The following is a 19846-nucleotide window of genomic DNA, read 5'->3' as shown; positions in this document are numbered from 1 at the left end:
CAACTAAAGACAGAAAAAAGCAGGACTAAAGACTAAGGCTGCAGGTGTCAGAGAAAGCGAGATAGATCCAGAGATTAAAGCAAAGCAAAGCTAGCCACTCTGTCATGTCTGTTTCTCAATGCCACTTTCACTCAATAGCGTTCAAGAGGTAGCAGCAGCTGAGGCGAGTCAGGAAAAAGCTGTTTCTACACATCAGGTACTCTTAAACATGACAAAGCTCACTCACTGCCACTGCAGCAAAGCATTGATTTTTTCTCCATCTATCTATCAATCTTTCAAAGGAGAAAAGCAAAGTAGAGAGAGAGAAGCCAAAATAAGAGACATACAGCCAAAAATGTGATTTGTTACTCTGAACCGATGGTAAACAGAAAATCGCCAGTCTCTTCCAGCAAAAGTAAACGGGGTGGAAGCCATCTTTAGTGGCTGCCCAAGATATAATATTTAACCACATTCCACCTAATGATTGAGCTTAGAGCCAAAGCTTAGAGTCATTTGTCTGTCAGGGCAATTTAGAAGGCACAGAAAAAGTACTCTTACCTTAGAAAAGAAGCATGCACTGTAGACCACCAAGCAATCTCACATCACATAGATGGGGTTTGATTTATAGCTCATGTGTACTGTAGGTCTGAGATTTTAGGTACATTTAACAGTTTAGATCCTGCAAAACCAAACAAGATCTGTAAATACTATATGAGAGAATGTAGAAGGATTCAACACGACACAATTTGATAATCACATATCGGGTTTTTTAATGTTTTCATTACAAGCGTTCAGCTTATTTCAAATCTACTGATAAGCTTCCATTGATATACAATGACAGTTAAGACTTGTATGCATGCATTCTCATCAATAACACACATATACTGTAGTAACATGTGCAATATTGAATATGCGAAGAAATAGCTGCCCGGATGACACTGACTAGTTTCGCTCAAGTGTGCCATACAACATTCCATCAATAAAAGAAATGTGGATGCTGTATGGGCCGTATTCAAAGTTGACAATTCATGTCCAACAGTTAAATGAATATTTACAAAAGGAAAACTGTGCAGCTCAGTTATACACTTACTTGAGTTGATTTTTTTGGTCATATTGCATGCCATCATTTTTAAAATCTATTTACAGCCCAAACATAAATTACACTCATAACACACCTTTCTTACTCAAGCTTGTGAATAGCGCTCAAGCCTGGATTACATCTGATGTCTGTCTACCAATTTTGAAATTAAATCTTCAGTAAGCATGCGTAACTCAACTCGGAATACAGCCTAAATGTATATATTTTATATCCAATGCATAATACATGTCCAGTGGATACTGTCTTATACTGCTAACAATTCTGTGGAATATTTACCTGAATGTTCATAGTGAAAATGCCTTGCAGATCTTCAAAACAAGCATTAAATGTGTATATTTATCACAGTACAGCATTGGATACACTGCTATACTATACATTCACAGAAGGACATGCATTAGTATTTGTGTGTAATCAATGTTATCACCATCTTTTTCTAAAGAAAGGCAGAATATTTATGGACCAGAAGCAATAACTACTCAGATATTTATTTATTTTTTATCCATTATGAGTCTTTAAACACACCCTAACTCAACTCCATCCAGCACAATCAGCTTTTTATAATTATTTGTCCACTTGAAACATGAAAGTTCCAAAACCTTTTCTGTATTCTTTTATATCTAGTATGATATTGATGTTGATAAAGATCATAACGACTTTGACCATTTTCAACTGTCCCAGATGCCAAATGCATCAATTATTTTGTTTATTTATATGACTACCAATAAAATGACAAATTCTAAAGACTACCAGCTACTGCTTGACATCCACCCAAAATGCAAAAGGGCATCACATTCATCTAATTGTCATTAAACATGCAGTGATTTTATTTTGTTATAACATGATCACATCCTACTGAATTAAATTTCCCTTTATGCCACTGCAGTGTATTAGTGAGTAACAGAGGCAGATTTTTTTTTCTAGGTAAAGAAGCTCTGAGTGTGTTGTTCATGACTTAATGCTTAAGTTCATGCAGGGTTTATGCTGACATTATCGTGGGCAGCAAACCTCCTCACCACCAACCCCCTCCACCCCCACCGCCTATACACCCCGCTGAATCCCCCCACCCCACCCCAAAATACACCACAGTGGGTGGAGACATGAACAGGCATCACTCACTACTGCACTCCTAGGTGCCTTTGTCAGGTGATTGCTGGCAGAAAAAAAGGAAAACAGATCAATACATCTCCTCTGGGGCCGACAGGTAATCTTTACCATGGATGAAATATGAGGAGCATCAGCCCACTGGATTCCTTAACTGTAGCTGAGATGATTGACTGGGTGCACGCATCGTGCTGTCCCCCTCCTCACTCCCACTTTCTGCCCCACCAACGAAACTCATTTCAGGCATCGCTCACGCAATGGGAGGAGGGGCTCGTGAGGTAACATTGTCATGGTAACTAACTAATTACCGACAGGTGAGGCAATAGCTTTGACAATTGACAAAAACACGATAAGGAAATACAGCGAGCAAGCTGTCAATTCAAGGCAGCTGGTCATATGGATGAAGAGCACGGTGGAAAAGGGACACTACAGTTCCCACAGCTGTCTACACAGCCATGCTGGTCCATTTATAAATGTCAACAGGAGCAAAAAGCAGTCTCATTATACTGATTGCTGAAATCGAAATGGTTCCAGTAAACAACAGGTATTAAATTCCAATAAAATAAAATAAAAAGCACAAGCAGATGAAGGATTCTCAGATGGTCCATGAAATATTTACAGCAATTCATGCTCATAATAATAATAATAATAATAATAATAATAATAATAATAATAATAATAATAATAATAACAGACAAGCTGATGCTATTATCACACAACTGATTCACAGTGACCCCAAACTGCCATAAATATAAAGACAACCGAAACAACTTCAAATTAAGTTTCAGCAGGCCCTGTACTGCACTAAACTTTAATGTGTGAACATTTGAATGTGGATTGTGAAGCCGAGAGTGGAGACCCCCGGAGGGTGCAGGAACACACACTCGCTCTGTTGTGCTAATGAGTGTTTTTTTTAGAGCACTCTAGCGTTTCATATCCATGTTAATAAGGGACCTGTTTTTTTCCTTCTATTTTCGGTGGTCGATCTTCTGTTATGCACAATGTATCGAGCTTTAGTGATGCTACACAATGAGCTACTTCTGTAACATTCCTACCAAAAAAAAAACTTTTTTAAACTTTAACCAAGTGGACATTTCTATAGTCACAAAGAGAAATCAAGTCTCAGTCTGAATCAGTATGAATGGGGTGATGACTTATGGGTTAGCTGCCTTGGGCTTACATCTTAACCCCAAATGAATGCATTAGCATTTTTTTCTGCATGATGGTTACTTGGTTGGAAAGACTTAATCCGGAAAGTTTTGTCCCAGAGAGTTCTTTCGGTTCACGCCAGTATTCTCTGAGTGCTAGTCTAGGATATCCACCCTGAGCAGCTGTGCCCATGAAGAGGGCAGCCAATGTGAGAGTGTGTCAGTCATACTCGTGTTCCCGCTGACTACTGAATGAAGTCCCTGGTTTGATGAAGTCTGGTGTGTGTGAAGTGGATGGCAAGGAGAGTGCACCGTCTCCTCCAGGAGAGAACGGCGTCTCACAGCATTGGTTAGCATCTTCTCGTCTGAAGGGGAGGTAGACTGTGAAAATAAAAAAAACATCACTGATATCTCAGTACAGGAATTAGTTTAAAATTTTTAGCTTTAGCTATACTGAAAACTGAATAACCTGTTCATGAGGAGTCAGTTGATGGACAATTGAATACAAATTTTAGCCAATAAACAGATACATAGACTACCATTTTTTGCACCACATAACTCAAAGGAAGAGTTCAAACACCTGCACAAGCCCTTCGTGAAAAAACCAACATCTATCAAACATACCACAAGCTAAGTAAGGAAAGGTTTTCTGTGACAATTTCCAGGTTGTTTTGGGTTCACAGTCATGCCGAATGACTGTGTAATGCTTTGTAGCTTCTGCTATTTCAAAGCCCATTCCAGATTTACTTCCCTTTTGCTATTATAATAACCTCCACTCTTACCAAACTCGCCTACCGCTAACCTTTGAAGCATGGCTGTGGAGATTTGACTATTTGGCAACAACAATAATAGTCTGCAGTTTACTAGTTCATTTAAAAAGGTGTTCAGTGTGGTTGAGGTCAGGAAACAGATTCTTCCACTCTGAAACTGGCAAACTATGTTTTACTGGACCTCAGTTTTAGTAGCGCTGGGACATTGTCACTAGTACCATATGCCCTTTTGTACTATTTGTAATGTTACTGACTGTAATGACAATTGTAGGGCTGATAAATGAGTGTTTTATATATATATATATATATATATATATATATATATATATATATATATATATATATATATGTGTGTGTGTGTGTGTGTGTGTGTGTGTGTGTGTGTGTGTGTGTGTGTGTGTGTGTGTGTGTGTGTCATAATGGTCAAGTTGTCATGAATATTCATACAAACATTAAAAATAGCAAACTCCAAGCTTTACATAAGGGTCAGAAAAATGTCTGGTTTAGCTGTATGTGTCGTTTAGGTGTTATGACATGTTAATATAATAAATATAAGATGCAAAACGCAAAGAAACTTGAAGAATGCTTAAATTCAGAATAATTAACTTTTGTAAAGGTACGTCTATGTTCGTTTAGATCAGTTTTCATGACGGGCTTATTTTGGTGTCACATATGAAGACAGTGCAGTAGAGACTTATTTCTTATATACTGATACTCTCTTATAAAGTCTCTACTCTCAGTAAAATAATATAATCATTATGTTCAACTATAAAAGTTATATTGATAATAACACACCCATAAAATGCATAGGGTAGAATTATATATTTTTACTAATTTAACAGAGATTGTGGTACAGTTTTGGTATTGTTAACTATTCTGGATTAAAAATGCATTTTAGGTGTGCTCAAAAAAAAAAAAAGGTAAAATGAAAACGTACGGTATTTAATCAGTGTTAATACACAAGGACTAAAATTTTTCTATTAAATTTTTTCTGACATAATGTAGAGTTTATCTTTCTCAAAATTCTAATTTTACATACATGCAACATTTATCATTGCAAAACAAACAAAATACACCACCCTCAGAGTCTGCACACTCTGAAATAAAAACATCATTTAGAGTGTCCTGTCGAGGTTGGTCACTTCAGAAGTTTGTTCATGTTACATGGCCATTTTGAGATGAGCTCCTGGGTTCGACGACTAAAGTGGGAACTAAAACTGACATTGTGGCTCTGGGCTGTCTCGCAGGATTAAGTAATACAGCCGTCACTAACATGTGCTTTAGCTAGTTTCCATTATATCTGCCTGTGCCTTTTTCCAGATGACTTCCCCTCCAAACTGAGCCAGCATGGCAAGGAAAAGGCAGGATCATTGATTAATATTTCTGGAGGGAATAATGGCTAACCGTAAGCTGTGTTTGACCTAAACAAATATCCAAACACTTAATCACGTGACCATGAGAAACTGCTGACCCTCAAATATTTAAGCAAAGGTCAAGGCTGTTCAATTTAAGCCCAGGCCTTGCTTTAGATATTTTATTATTTGAAAATGGCTAACAGAATGTTTCACATTTTTGCAAACATTAATAAAATGTATATATTTTTTATCTATAGGTTTGCAACCAGCAAATGATTCAGCTGGAATGATAGCATTTGAATGTCTTAATGGCTCCTTGTGTTCAGCCTCTCAAAAAACAATTATTTCCCAACCACTTTCTGCAGTCCTGCCCTTCCAATGTTTATTAATCAGCTAATTATACATTGACAGTAATGAGGCTCCTGATTCATGCACTTAAATGAATAGGACAGAATGGCTATTTAATGATTAGCCCTTTGTGAGACTTACTGTATATAGCTAAGCAACATCCACTAGAAAGACGAGAGGACAACGGATTTGGCAAATGGAAAACCACTTGATGCTGTGGCTCTTAGAGCCCCTGGCTGCTCATTCCAATAAATATTTATAAAATACATGCTGTAATATAGCAAATAGTCAAGTGTGTTGTTTCATTACTACTGACTAGCTCTAAAATGCTTAAATCATCATTTGCCTATATTTTTGACCAACAGAAATTAAATAGTGAGTTTTGTGAAGCATGTCCTATACTTGATAATACTTACATCCAAATTCCAAAAATTAGTTTAGAAATGTTAGAAAATACTTTTCCATTGCACAATAAAAGTTATTAAGCCGAGTCATTAAACAATGGTAATGAAATAATTTAACTTAATGAATAAATAAAAAGACTTTACCCAGCATAGTAATCAGTATAAACTGGAGAAGTCCTGACTGAGTGGCTTTCTAATGTCCTTCTGCAGGTGTTAAGGCTGATATTTATCACCAGACCGGCTCGATGTGTGTCAACCATTACAGGATTTCATAATGGCTTTATGAATGATTGTGTGCCAACATACAAGCAGAGTGGTTTTCACGATTTACACTAGACTCAACCATACCAGCTGCTCCATTCATGAAGACTTCAGCTGCTGTGAAGAGGAGAGGAGAGGAGAGGAGAGGAGAGGAGAGGAGAGGAGAGGAAAGGAAAGGAGAGGAGAGGACATGAAAGGACATGAAAGGACATGAAAGGGGGAAAAAGAAATAAGAGAAGAGAAGAGAAGAGAAGAAGAGAAGAGAAGAGAAGAAGAGAAGAGAAGAGAAGAGAAGAGAAGAGAAGAGAAGAGAGAAAGAGGAGAGTGGGGAGATTGAGGACAGGAAGAGAAAAGAATAGAAATGGAGAAGAGCCAAAGAAGGAAATATGAGCAAGGAACAAAGAAAATAAGGGTTAGAATGAAATATGATAGGACAGGAGGAGATAAGTGAATGGAAAGACAAAGGAGAGAAAAGGAGAGGACAGTAGGTTAGGATGGAACAAAAGGAGGAGAAAGAGAAAAAGGAGGCGAGGCAGAAAGGAACATTGAGAAAGGAAAAAGTTAGGACAGGACAAGGCAGGACAGGAGAAGAGGAGTAGACAGAACAGGAGAGTAGAAAGGAAAGCAGGAGAGTAGAGGAGAGGAAAGGAGACGAGAGGAGAGGAGGCGAAGAGGAGAGGAGAGGAGAGGAGAGGAGAGGAGAGGAAAGGAGAGGAGAGGAAAGGAGGAGAGGAGAGGAGGAGAGGAAAGGAGAGGAGAGGAGGAGAGAGGAGGAGAGGAAAGGAAAGGAGAGGAGAGGACATGAAAGGACATGAAAGGACATGAAAGGGGAAAAGAAATAAGAGAAGAGAAGAGAAGAGAAGAGAAGAGAAGAGAAGAGAAGAAGAAGAGAAGAGAAGAGAAGAGAAGAGAAGAGAGAAGAGAGAAAGAGGAGAGTGGGGAGATTGAGGACAGGAAGAGAAAAGAATAGAAATGGAGAAGAGCCAAAGAAGGGAAATATGAGCAAGGAACAAAGAAAATAAGGGTTAGAATGAAATATGATAGGACAGGAGGAGATAAGTGAATGGAAAGACAAAGGAGAGAAAAGGAGAGGACAGTAGGTTAGGATGGAACAAAAGGAGGAGAAAGAGAAAAAGGAGGCGAGGCAGAAAGGAACATTGAGAAAGGAAAAAGTTAGGACAGGACAAGGCAGGACAGGAGAAGAGGAGTAGACAGAACAGGAGAGTAGAAAGGAAAGCAGGAGAGTAGAGGAGAGGAAAGGAGACGAGAGGAGAGGAGCGAAGAGGAGAGGAGAGGAGAGGAGGAGGAGAGGAGGAGAGGAAAGGAGAGGAGAGGAAAGGAGAGGAGAGGAGAGGAAAGGAGAGGAGAGGAGAGGAGAGGAGAGGAGAGGAGAGGAGAGGAGAGGAGAGAGGCACTAAGTGTCTCAGTGGTGGGCTTTTGAAGGACGCAGGAGGAGAAGGAGGCATGCAGAGTGGAGCAGATGAGGGCGAAATAGTGCGGTGGGCTGCATTTCTGTCAGCAGAAGTGATGGCTGAGGGCTGGCGTTATTTGTCTTGCGCTGCCATATGGCCCTCGCACTGGTGTGGGCATTAATGAGAGGGGGCCGGACCGCCGGGCAAGAACACCAGGGCCTCAGACGCAGGTGATCTGTCACTATGGGTGTGTGTGAGAAAGAGAGATGGGGAAAAGGAAGAGATGGAGATAGGGGATTGGGAGAGAAGGGTAAAGGCAGACAGACGGAGGAAAGGTAGAAAAGGGCAGCACAGGAAATACAGAGAGAGAGGGATGACACTCTCTAATGGTATCCCAAAAATAGAAATGAAAGCTGGCATGGTGCTTTGCATTCCAGCACAAAGGTATGCCCTTGCTAGTGGGTTAATGAGCCACACTGTTTTTAAGATATCAACCTGATGCTCTAATGACACTTCAAACTACACTAGACTACATAAACATACACTACACTGTACGATCACAGATTTAAATCAGGCTCTTAAACAGTACTTAAAATTAAAATGATACAATAAATGAGATAATTAGACAAATCAACATGAGCACAATTTACTGTTTTGAATCCAAAATTTTTTTTTTAAGTTAAAATAGCTTGAATATAGTCAGATTTATTTTTTTATATTAGACTATGATAATAAAGAAAAGACTATGTATTGCACTTCTGATGCCTGTAATCAAAAATTACATTTATCCTTTAAAGGTAAACAAATCAATATTAAATTCCAGGTGCATATTATCATTGTAATTTGACATTTTACAAGACCTTTTTATTGGTATATAAAATATGATGGTTTATATTAGAAAACAATCAGCAGCAGGGTGTTGTCATAAGTTACTAGCTTAAAATTAAATATCATGCAGCATGCTCCACAGTGTATATATATATATATATATATCTTTAGTGTTTTATGTCCAGCTTCAAGAATTTTTCTTAAAAGGTGAAAATCCTGACGATTCCACATATCAAGGAATGAATGAAGGATAGAAGGAATGAATGAAGGATAGAAGGAATGAATGAAGGATAGAAGGAATGAAGGCATTTGTTAAAGTATGCTGAAATAAGTGTTCTACAGTTAAGTAGACTGTATCTTTAGAAAATTTAATTAAATGTAAAACACACACACACACACACACACACACACACTCTTACATAACATTTACCATTTATTTTATTTTATTTAAACCATTTAATTTGTGGCAATTCATTTAATTATTCAATTTAATCAATATAATAAAAAGTGTATTGCATTAATTTTATTTATTCTATTCTATATTATCTACCCTATATAGACTATTTAGACCTTTAGAGTGTATATATAATAGTCTTTGGACTATTGTAGCAGGTTCAGGGACAGCTTTTTCCTATCCACCATCACCCTACTGAACTCTACACTACACTGTTAGATCACTTTATAAACACTATATGACTTTTGTACAATTATGCATACAATGTACATATTACATGTTGTATTTTTTTATACTTCTCATTCCCTAAACATATTGTGCCTTACATACATCTCCACTACTATTTTACTTATGTGTATCTATATATACCATACTGCACATCCTGCCTAATATTTCACATCAATGTATATGTATGTGTATATGTAAATGTATATGTATATCTATCTATCTATCTATCTATCTATCTATCTATCTATCTATCTATCTATCTATCTATCTATCTATCTATCTATCTATATTTTTATATTTCTTTCTTTCTCTCTTTCTTTGACAGTACCTCTCAAAAACCTTTATTTCTTTTGACACAGATTCATGTTCCTTTTGTTTGTATGCAAACTAAGTGATGACAGATGAGTCCAAATTTGACATGTTTGTCTCTAATAGTTAAGATAATGTTTAAAGGGAAACATAAGAGGCAATGTTAGCAGACTGCCTCATACTCGCATGGAAGCTGAAGCTCAGTGGTTTGGGGTTGTTTCCAGCAGGAACGTTTGGAGAATTATTATTATTATTATTATTATTATTATTATTATTATTATTATTATTATTATTATTCTTATGGGTGAAAGGAACACTGAGCGAACATGGTTAATATTCCATACTTCAATGCCAAGCAGTTCTATCAGGACTGTGTCTAATTAGAACCAACTTCACAATACAACACAATGACCCGAAGCCTACGTTTAAGCTCTGTGAGCATTATTTAGCAAGCAGGCAGTCAGCTGGAGTGTTATCATATCATGATATCGCCATCCCAGTCACCACACCTAAATCCTATTGAACTGTCTTTCAGCCGAATGTTTGAAGAAACTAATCGTCTGGATGCTAAGAGTGTGTAAAGCGGTTATTCATGCTAAGGACACATTTTTCAAAGAAAATAAAGACTAACAGTTGTACATTTATATATTTGTTTAGTCAAAATAAATCTTCCTACAGTTAAATTATCTAATTTGTTACGTATAATTATACTGAATATGCATGTTTCTCTCAAAAAGATTAAACACTTTTGATTTTTAAAGAATAGTGTCATAGTTTGTATCTATTTATAATTATCCACAAAACAAGTTCCCGTTATCACCTACGTTATAGCAGTTTTAAACAGTCACATGTTCAACTTTTTATTTAACTTAATAAGACAAAAGAAAAATCACCTTGTGAGTTAGAAATCACAAAAGTTCTTTAACGTTATAAAGCACTGAAATTGAAGACTTCTTCCATAAAAAACACAAAAAATCTGTATACAAAATAACACATCCGGGCAGGAACATAAATAAGCCTGCCATTTATTTAGATCATTACTGTCAAAGCTGCTGTTATAGCTGTTATCTGGTGAATTGGAATGAGAATTCCGCATTTCTGTAGTAGAAGGTATAATAAACAATCCCACAGCAATGGTGTACTCTTTCTGGTTTAGAACTTTGGAAGAAAAGTGTATTTGTATGGTTAGGTTAGTGACAGTGAGATGTGATTCTGGCAGCCAATTTGGACCTGCAAAGTGAAGTGCTCGTTCAATCCAAACAGTCTGATGAGTTCTCTCACAGCTAGCTTCAACACAATGTCTGCTAAGTGCTAAAGAGGTAAAAAGAGGGGCCTGAGCAACAGCTGGGTACAAGCAGGACAATACCCAGCGGAACCCTAGTAGACACCTCATCCTGTCACCCAGGAACACTGCTTAGCACGCGTTTGAAAATCACACTGTTACACATTGTAGCCCTTGCTTGATTAGATCTCTCACCAGGATTCGCAGAGTAACACAAATTAAAAGCAGGAAAGTAATTGCCATTTCAACAATCAAATAGACAATATCCTTCAGAGCGCTGCACTCACTGACTCTAATACACGCAGAGAGAAAGCTGGCCCTGTGAGACACCAAAGTAAAGATTTATACAGAGCAGATGCAGCCACAGACACTGACATTGGATGACACCCACTGCATGATAAATCACAACAGACCCACTTCAGACTCTAGATTCAGGACAGAAACATACACTGCAGAACAAGGGCATATGAAAAGAAAGAGGAAAAATGGAATGACTGATAAAAATGGATCAAGATTTAAATTGTGATGTTTGTAGTTAACACTGTGGTTAATACACTAATAAGCATAATAATAGTTTTAAACTTTTAGTTTGTTGTGTTCATTGAGACAATAAGACATTTTAAAAACTCTAAATGTAAATATAGTGCAAAATGTTTTTAGCAAAAAAAAAGAATGGAAATTGGAAAATATTTAGCTTGATTTTCAAGCATTTTTTGCTTGATTTTTTTAAAAAGTATGGCTGATTTTTGTAAAATAAATAAATATATAAATAAAGTATCTTGAAGGTGCTTTAACCATTTTGAAACTCTCCCTGAGTGAGGTTAATCCCGTTTTCTGCAGGTTTTTAGGTAAGGCCAATGAGGAATACCCGGTTTCTGCCTGCCCCCCACAGAGAGGATGAAGGGGCAAGGGTGAAGCTTTTTTAAGTTTTATGGGAAGCGGCATGGTAGCGTGGGGAGGTGAAGGACAGAATGGCTGGCCATTCCATCACTCAGTGCAATAAATGGATGCAATCTGTATCCCTGTACAGCAGTGGCTGTTTTTAAATTCCACCTCTTTTATCCAAATGAATGATGGACTCTGGTACAGTGCACTGTGCGGCAATATTAATATACATCAGAGGCCAGCGCCCCTCACTAAATCAGAAAACTGGGTGCATTTGTTATTTAAATGACAAACAGCGCAACAGGGAAGAGATGCAGGCAGAGGAAATTTTGGGGAAGAGGCGGACAAACCAATTCAGATTTCAATCCTGTGAAGCAGCACACAAGAACCTAGGAACCATCAGTCTAATGAAAAAAGGCAGGTGGGTCGGCCCAAAGGAAAGAGACACTCATGAATGGTGCCATTTCCAATCCGTACTTCTTCTTGTCTTCTTCCTTTTTCTAAAACGATTCGCAAAAGTCAGGGATTTTCCGAACACATGTACCGTATACTGGAGTTTCCAAAAATATCTGTGGAACTGATTAAATCTACTGAGAGCTGTGAATGAAGTACGTAATATTAATGATTAATAATAATGTGCAGGGTATTTCAATCCTCCATTATTTAGACTTTAAGATTTAAGCACAGTTGTAAAAAAGAGAAAAGTGTTGAGGTCTATAAGGTTTATAAACATTGGCCATCACATAAAATTAAATCACTAGTTAAGCATTAAACCAACTTCTAAGTAACGTAAAGGCATGATCATATTTGGCTAGTGTGTTGGCTGTAACATTAATATGCCTAAAAAAAATTAAGAGAAAAAAAGCTTTTACACCTTTGCTAATGTCTCACACTAGTTACATAAATAGATTAATTAAGTGAGCAAAACCTTCAATTGTACAGCTAGAACACAAAAAGCATGGTCTTTATCAACTGGTAATTAATCTTTTTTAGAAAAGTAAGTAGTGTTACAAAAAAAACATTCATATGGCGCTCAGTACTCCATTGTAAGGAGAAAGAACTTGTCGGCTAAATGAAACATTGTAAAATAATTTACAATAATTATTCAAACTAAACATATTTTGGAAACTGTGCAATAATCATTAAAACGTACACATTGGTTCAAATATACCAATCTAAACTTTTAACTATATACTGATGATTCAGGTCCACACCTTTCAAACAAGGAGTAGCACTGTCGAACAAACAGACGTATTACTTCCACCTGAACCATTCCACTGCGTGATACACAGCAAAGCAATTAAATCATAACATCAGTTAAATAAATAATCAAATAAATTGAGGGTCAGGGTGTATTTCTATTTAAATGATTAACATTATTAAACAGCATATGCAGCTCTAGACATTTATCACATTAATTATATCAGCTGCACCCACAGGACATCCTTGTCATGTAAGCCAGCCAAATGGGAAAAGTGAGTGACCTATACTGCATTCGACTACATTGTTATTACTGTCCTTGATAGCTTCAGAATAATAATCAGAATTGGCAGCTGTGAGAATCATTTTCAGACTTACAAAAATCTTTTTGACATTGATTCCCTGTTAAATATAAAGGTTTTTCTCAACCTTTAACCTTCAAGTTTTGACTTGCCGGCTGTCAAATGAAAAAATTAATATTCCAAAGGAAACTTTAGCACAAGGAGCAAGGGAGTGAGCACTCTTTACTGTTAAGTTATATAATTTACTCCTTTCTTAGCATTTGTTACGATATATACACACACATGGCCCCCGAGTCACGATGGTTCGACTTACGATTTTTCGATCTTAGCGATGACGACAAAATTGTAAAAATATAAATATTTTTGTGCAACAGGCACAGGCAGTATCGTATATCGAGTATGTGTATTTTTACAATTTTGTCATATTGCTACCGTCATTGTAAGATCGGAAAACCGTAAGTCGAACCATGAGCATGAGCGTATCTCTCGCCCTGAGAGATGCCCCAATCTTGCTAGTGGTCAACGGAGTAAAGTTGTCTCAGTGTTAGTGAGTATTTTTTTTCTGTTACAAACGGTTTCAAGCAGCGTGATAAAAGCATGTCTTCCAAGCGCCCAAGTATGTCTCTTGCTGGTAGTGAAAAAAAGAGAGGGAAAGCCATCGGTTTAGAGCAGAAAATGAAAATTATAAATCAGCATGAAGCAGGAAAGCTGTCACAGTCATTGCACCATCGTTCGACTTTTTGACGATATTTTTGACTTACTATGGGCTCATCGTAACGTATCTATAAGTAGAGGACTACCAGTATATATTAGAACTGACAATTGATCAAAATATTTAATCTCAGGATTGTCATGAGTTAACTCTTGATTAATCGCAACTTTTCAAGTTTTTAATACACTAACGTATTGTAACAGATGTAATAAAAATATTACTTTTACTCAAAATCTCTTCCTTTGTTATTAAATATTTTACATTTATTTAATTATTTTACACTCTGGAAATTATTCTTTAAATATTATTTTCTTTCGAGATATCATGTTTCTATAGTTATATGTTATTTATTTTTATTAAATTATTGTATTAATTATAAGAATTATATTACAGTTCTGCTTGCTTTCGCTCAGTTCGCTGTAAGCAGATTGTCTGGGAAAGCAATGTTTAGTGATTAAAAATGTGAATAAATGTGTGTTCCATGAAAGGTTTTAATTTCGCCTCTTTTATATATAATTTATTTTTAATAAAAATGGTCAAACAAAAATGTTCACTGCATTAATCACGTGTTAATAAAAATTTGTGCATTAGTAAAGTTAGGTACTGATGTAGGGTAAAGAGACCTGGGGTGCAAACAAGATTCCAATTTATCTCAAAGGTGTTCAATAGGATTGAGTTCAGAGCGTTCAGTTTATTTGAAACATAGCTTCATGGAACTCGCTTTGTGCACAAGGGCATTATCACGATGGCGTTTTCTAGTTCAAGGGAAGGGAATTTTTTCTTTTTGATACTGCATCCAAAAAAACATACTATACAATTTTGTGCCTCCAACTTTGTAGTTACATTTTGGCAAAGAAACCATATATGGTTGGAAAAGTCAGGTGTCAAAAAACTTTTGTCTATATAGTGTCCAAGGAGCTTTTAAAAATAGAAAAAAAATGTATTCATTTTTGAGGTAGTATTTTACTACAGATGGATTTGCTAATAACCGAGACCTAACAGTGGGCCATACCTGAAGTTGCACTGGAAATTGCTACAGTTTTCCTCCTCCTCTTGATATCCCCTCCACACAGCACCCCCAGATGTGCACTGCGCTGTCTATCAAAAAAAAAACACAGAAATATAATCTTCAGTAACTAATCAGGTTTAATGTGGACAGAATCTGCTCTGATACATAGTACACTCTAAGAGTAACCAAAACAAAACTCTTAGAATTGATTCATTATAAAAAATGATCAGTTATAATCAAATGATTCATTCAGAAAGCAACCTCAGACTGTTAGCATGAAAAACAGCCCAGGGACGGCAGCAGGTAAAGGCAGGAAAGAGTAAGATGTAGTGCAGGAGTTTTAACAGAAATATCAGTGGAAGGAAAGGAGGTGCTCGGGCCGTGTGTCTCTGTCGCTGCTGGGTACAGATAAACAAATTACCCTGGCTGCAGACCCCCTGTGTCTACTGCGATGTGAAGTTAAGGTCAAGGTCCTCTCCACTGTTGAGGGGGAAGGGACTGATGCTTTGAGAACTGATCTGTGTGTGTACAGTTTAGAAAAATAAGACACACACAAGATATATTATTGTTTGTAAACTTGCTCCATTCTCACAGTCAGTGTTATAGATATAGACATTTTAGTGTCAGGGTTCCTTTTTCTCCCTTCACACATGGGGACATGTAAAACAATGGAGGTGTGATACCTGCCAGAGTGCAGCTCATCTCTGGCAGTAGCATAAACCCCTCACCTCACTCGTGCTGAGATAGGGACCTTTTAACCGCCAGTGCATTCTCTGACCTCAAAAGCCATAAATCACATGATACTCACACTACCTGAGCAGAGGTGGGGAGGGTGGTGGAGTAGGGGGGGCTTGTTGGCCAAGAGCATAAGCGAAGTCTCTATGTTGTATAATCAATAGGTATAAAAATAAATGGCTTGACCGGCATTCTCCGCCTGCTACCTCCCTCTAATAAAATCTCTGTAATGCATATTTCATTTACTTTTATACTTATTGATTAGCTGTAGCCCAGTTAGTAAATCACGCGTCTATCGATCCCTCAATCGTAGCTCTGTCGGACAGCATATAACCAGCCATTTGCTGCACTGATAAAGAGCTCAGCCATTGAACTCCCCACAGTAAATCTTTGCAAACTAACTTTTTAATTCCAAAATCAATGAGCGCTTAAACACCACATTATTTCACTCGCTGCTGCCATGGCCAGTATTAAACGTAATACCCAGATGCGTTTGTGTCTAATTCACAAGGGGTATGGCCCTCAGTCTCTCTCTCTCGCTTCTTTCCGTCTGTCATGATCTCTCTCAGTTAGAGAAAGATCAGCCCTGGAGAAGCTCTCACAGCTCCACTAAACTTCTACATTGGTCGCAGATCCCCTGTAATAACGCCAACTACAAGAGAGTAAACAAAAATACTTTTAATCCTGATTTATGAGTTTATATATAAACTTTATAAAGGCGTCCAAGATCTATAACACATAGTGCAGCTTGAAACTCTATAACACTTCACAGTCCTTCCAAGTAAGGTTCAATAAAGTCACTTATGGCACACCACTGTGATAAAAGTTCATTGCAAAATGAACGGGTTGTGCATGTATCTGATAAATATGTCTCATGAAACCACCAGCTTTTAATCACAAGCTTTTAGTGTGAGGAAGAAAGTTTTAATTTGATGAACTAATAATGTCTGGAGGAACGCATAAAAGTGTATTTGTTTTTTTTTACTTTTAGCCTCGTTTTCTTTAATACACTGGCATTTTACGTGCTGACCAGGCCTTCATTCACAGCGAAAAAACCACACCGACACCAGGGTCAATTGTCATCCCCATGCTCACACCTCCAAAGTAGATATATCAATTCAAAATAATAAATCAAAAAGACATGAACGTTACAGCGAGCTTCTGGCCCACCATCTATTTTCATTAGGCTACAGGCCACTCCAGGTGTGAGGAGGATCTCAAGATGAATAGAGGTATTCAAATGAATCAGAAAGGATTAGGGTCCCCTGGGATTGCAATCAATGGTAGCAAATCAATAATCAATAGGCCACTCACACCAATATACTAACTGCTGACATCAAGATCTCACAATTAAAATGAAAAGCAGGCAAAAGGAGTGGTGGAGCACTATGATTTATCTGCAGCCGCCGAATGTCATTTTCTGAATAAATAAATTCTATTGAGAAAACATGCATGAAGCAGAAGCTGGTGGGATGCAGTTATGCATTTTAACTTTGCATGACAGTGTGAGGTGTTACAAAGACAAGTACAAGCTGGAGTTCACAAGTAGTAAACAATCTGGTGGTGTTTACAGAAATATTATAGAATATCTGAGTATACTGATGTGAGAAAATTAAGAACTAATCATAACACATCATTTAGAATCAGTTCAGGGAAATGAGTAAATAAAAAATACATAAACAAACAAATCAATGAAATTCTTGTCTCCCTTATAAACCAACCTTACACTGAGCAAGAGCCATTCAGATTTTTATTATTATTATTATTATTATTATTATTATTATTCCTCCTCTCCTTCTTCTCCTCCTTCGGCCAACAGTAGCCCAATTTCCACCGGTACCCTGTTGGCTAACGTTACCTGTGGTGGTCGTTGGTAACCCGGGCCTCGACCGATCCGGTATGAAATTCTTATTCGTGATCCGCATGTTCGATTTGGCACATGTTTTACGCTGGATGCCCTTCCTAACGCAACCGTCCTCATTTATCCGGGCTTGGGACCGGCACTAAGAGTGCACTGGCTTGTGCCTCCCTAATGGCTTGTTTTTAAATTATTATTATTATTATTATTATATTTATTTATTTTTATGTATTTCTATGTATTTTTGGAAATGGTGTGTAATTGTTAATATGGTCAAATTTCCTTTGAGGACATTTTTGTGAGGTTTTTTTAGTGTCAGCATGTTTTATCGGGTTTCTAGAAGTTTCTTTAAAAAGGAGGGCTTGGTAGCATAACAAGCTGCAATTTTTTGTTGTTTGTTTGTTGTTGTTTTTTTCCTTTTTTTTTTATTTTAAGAAGAAAAAGAAAAGAAAAAGAAAAACTATAAGGGAAAGGCTGAAAGATTCAAATAAGTGATACAGGAATGAAAGTGTTAATGTTAACATTATAAACGTTAACTATGAATAGATAAAACATGCATGCTGTTTTCAGTAAATAAATACTTCCAAAAATCACAAATTGTTGTTATAAGAGAAATATCCACCCACTAAGCACATGCTTTTGAATAAAAATAATAAGTTTTGCACTTGTGACAGTAACTCTGCTCTGCATCAGGCCACATTACACCTCAGTGCCGGTGATTATCTCCCTGTAACACGAAGCCCCTTCATGATTTATTCTTTACTTATCCCCTACACTTACAAACTATTACTCTTATGTAGTAGCAGCATGGGCATGATTTGCTTGTGTCCCAGTTTCTACAATATTTTATTGTGTATGCATTTTACATATAGATAAGTTCAGTGGTACGCCCTAGCGGCCTGAAGCTTTGCTGGAGGCCTGGGTCGGGAGGACAGACATGTCTTCCCCACACAGGCCAAAACCCAGCAGCTTTGGGAGCTCAATGCGTCTGCTCTAAGTGGTGAAACACATCAGAGATCCGAGGCATCAACCTCCTCTCTCCCTCGTTCATTTGGGAGTATGATTTATACTTTTTGGAGTAAAGGGGATCTGGAATTCGTCTATAAAGGAATTAAGAGCCATCCCCTGTGGACAGCATTCAAATGAGAGCATCGCAAAGATACCAGGGGCCTTTTAATAGACAGAAATTAGTATTCAACATGCTTCAAACTCCAATCTGAAGGAACCTTTCAGGTGAAGAAGAAAGGCGATGAGTATGAAAGACAGCGCTAAGATGGGTGGCTGCTTTATTGCCGTTGTGTTTCTGCCCCTCATCAAGGATAGAAAAAGAGCTTTCTAGAGTGGCCCAAGAGAGAGAGCAACGGACAGAGGAAGAGAGAGAGAGCGCGTGAGGGAAAGAATTAAGAATGCACAGTAAATAGGCACCAAAGGCATAATGCAACAAAGGCGAAAGCTCTTCAGGCAATTAAACTCTAAATAAATACGCAGATCCCTCAGAGCCCGTATTTTCCTCTAAGCAGGCCTCCCCTTTGCCATACCATAAGAGCAAAAATAAATACTGTACATATATTGGATTTTTTTTTTTTTTTACTCACTGGCTAGTTCCATATTCTTTATATCTCTAAAATAAAATTCATAAAATTGTTAGTGCATTTTATATTCGAGTAAATGCATGAAACATTGTCAAATCAGACACCCATCATGCATCAATCCTGTGGATCACAAAGGTCATGGTTTGAGCAGAGGTCCTGAGGGATTTGTCCATTGTAGTGATTTTATACACATCAAAAACACACTGACCCTGGCACAAAACTTTCATGCAGGTCAAATCGGTTAACCCTTGTACTGCTTTGCTTTATACAACGGTTCATTTGGAGAAGTTAACTAAAAATGCTCCATCAATATATTGAGCTTTTGACAGCAGATCTGTTCAATGCTGCGTCCCGCACACCCAGGAGACACACAAAAAAAATCTTTTTATACATTCTGTAAGCAACTCAATCCTGCCTACAGTGAGGGGAGGTTTTGCTGAACTGAGTGGCATAAATACAATAGTGTTTCACCTTGTCACTTGGCTCAATGATAATTTAGAAGAGTGTTTAGTGCGTGTAAACAGAACGGCGGAAAGCAAAGTGCAGTTATTTTACTCTGACAGGACAAAAGTGCT

The 19846-nt window shown here is 37.5% G+C and overlaps 1 protein-coding gene across 4 annotated transcripts in view; it reads right to left on the bottom strand.

Moving 5' to 3' along the window:
* Positions 1–729: 729 nt before the first annotated feature.
* The window catches only part of LOC124389971 (G patch domain-containing protein 2-like), a 34068-nt gene continuing 14951 nt past the window's right edge, over positions 730–19846 (bottom strand). For 3 of the 4 annotated variants that reach the window (XM_046855603.1, XM_046855605.1, XM_046855604.1), the window contains exons 9-10: positions 15090–15175; positions 730–3708 (exon numbers count right to left, since the gene is read on the bottom strand). In XM_046855603.1, the coding sequence (XP_046711559.1) occupies positions 3548–3708; positions 15090–15175 (247 nt within the window). In that variant the 3' untranslated portion in view covers positions 730–3547. Of the gene's footprint in view, positions 3709–15089; positions 15176–15195; positions 15605–19846 lie in introns of those variants that run through there. The other variant, XM_046855606.1, reaches the window with a different exon arrangement.

Source organism: Silurus meridionalis, chromosome 8, assembly GCF_014805685.1.
Source record: "Silurus meridionalis isolate SWU-2019-XX chromosome 8, ASM1480568v1, whole genome shotgun sequence".
NCBI classification, from domain to species: domain Eukaryota; kingdom Metazoa; phylum Chordata; class Actinopteri; order Siluriformes; family Siluridae; genus Silurus; species Silurus meridionalis.
Note: the sequence above shows the minus strand (reverse complement) of the source record. Positions and strands in the feature narration are given on the sequence as shown.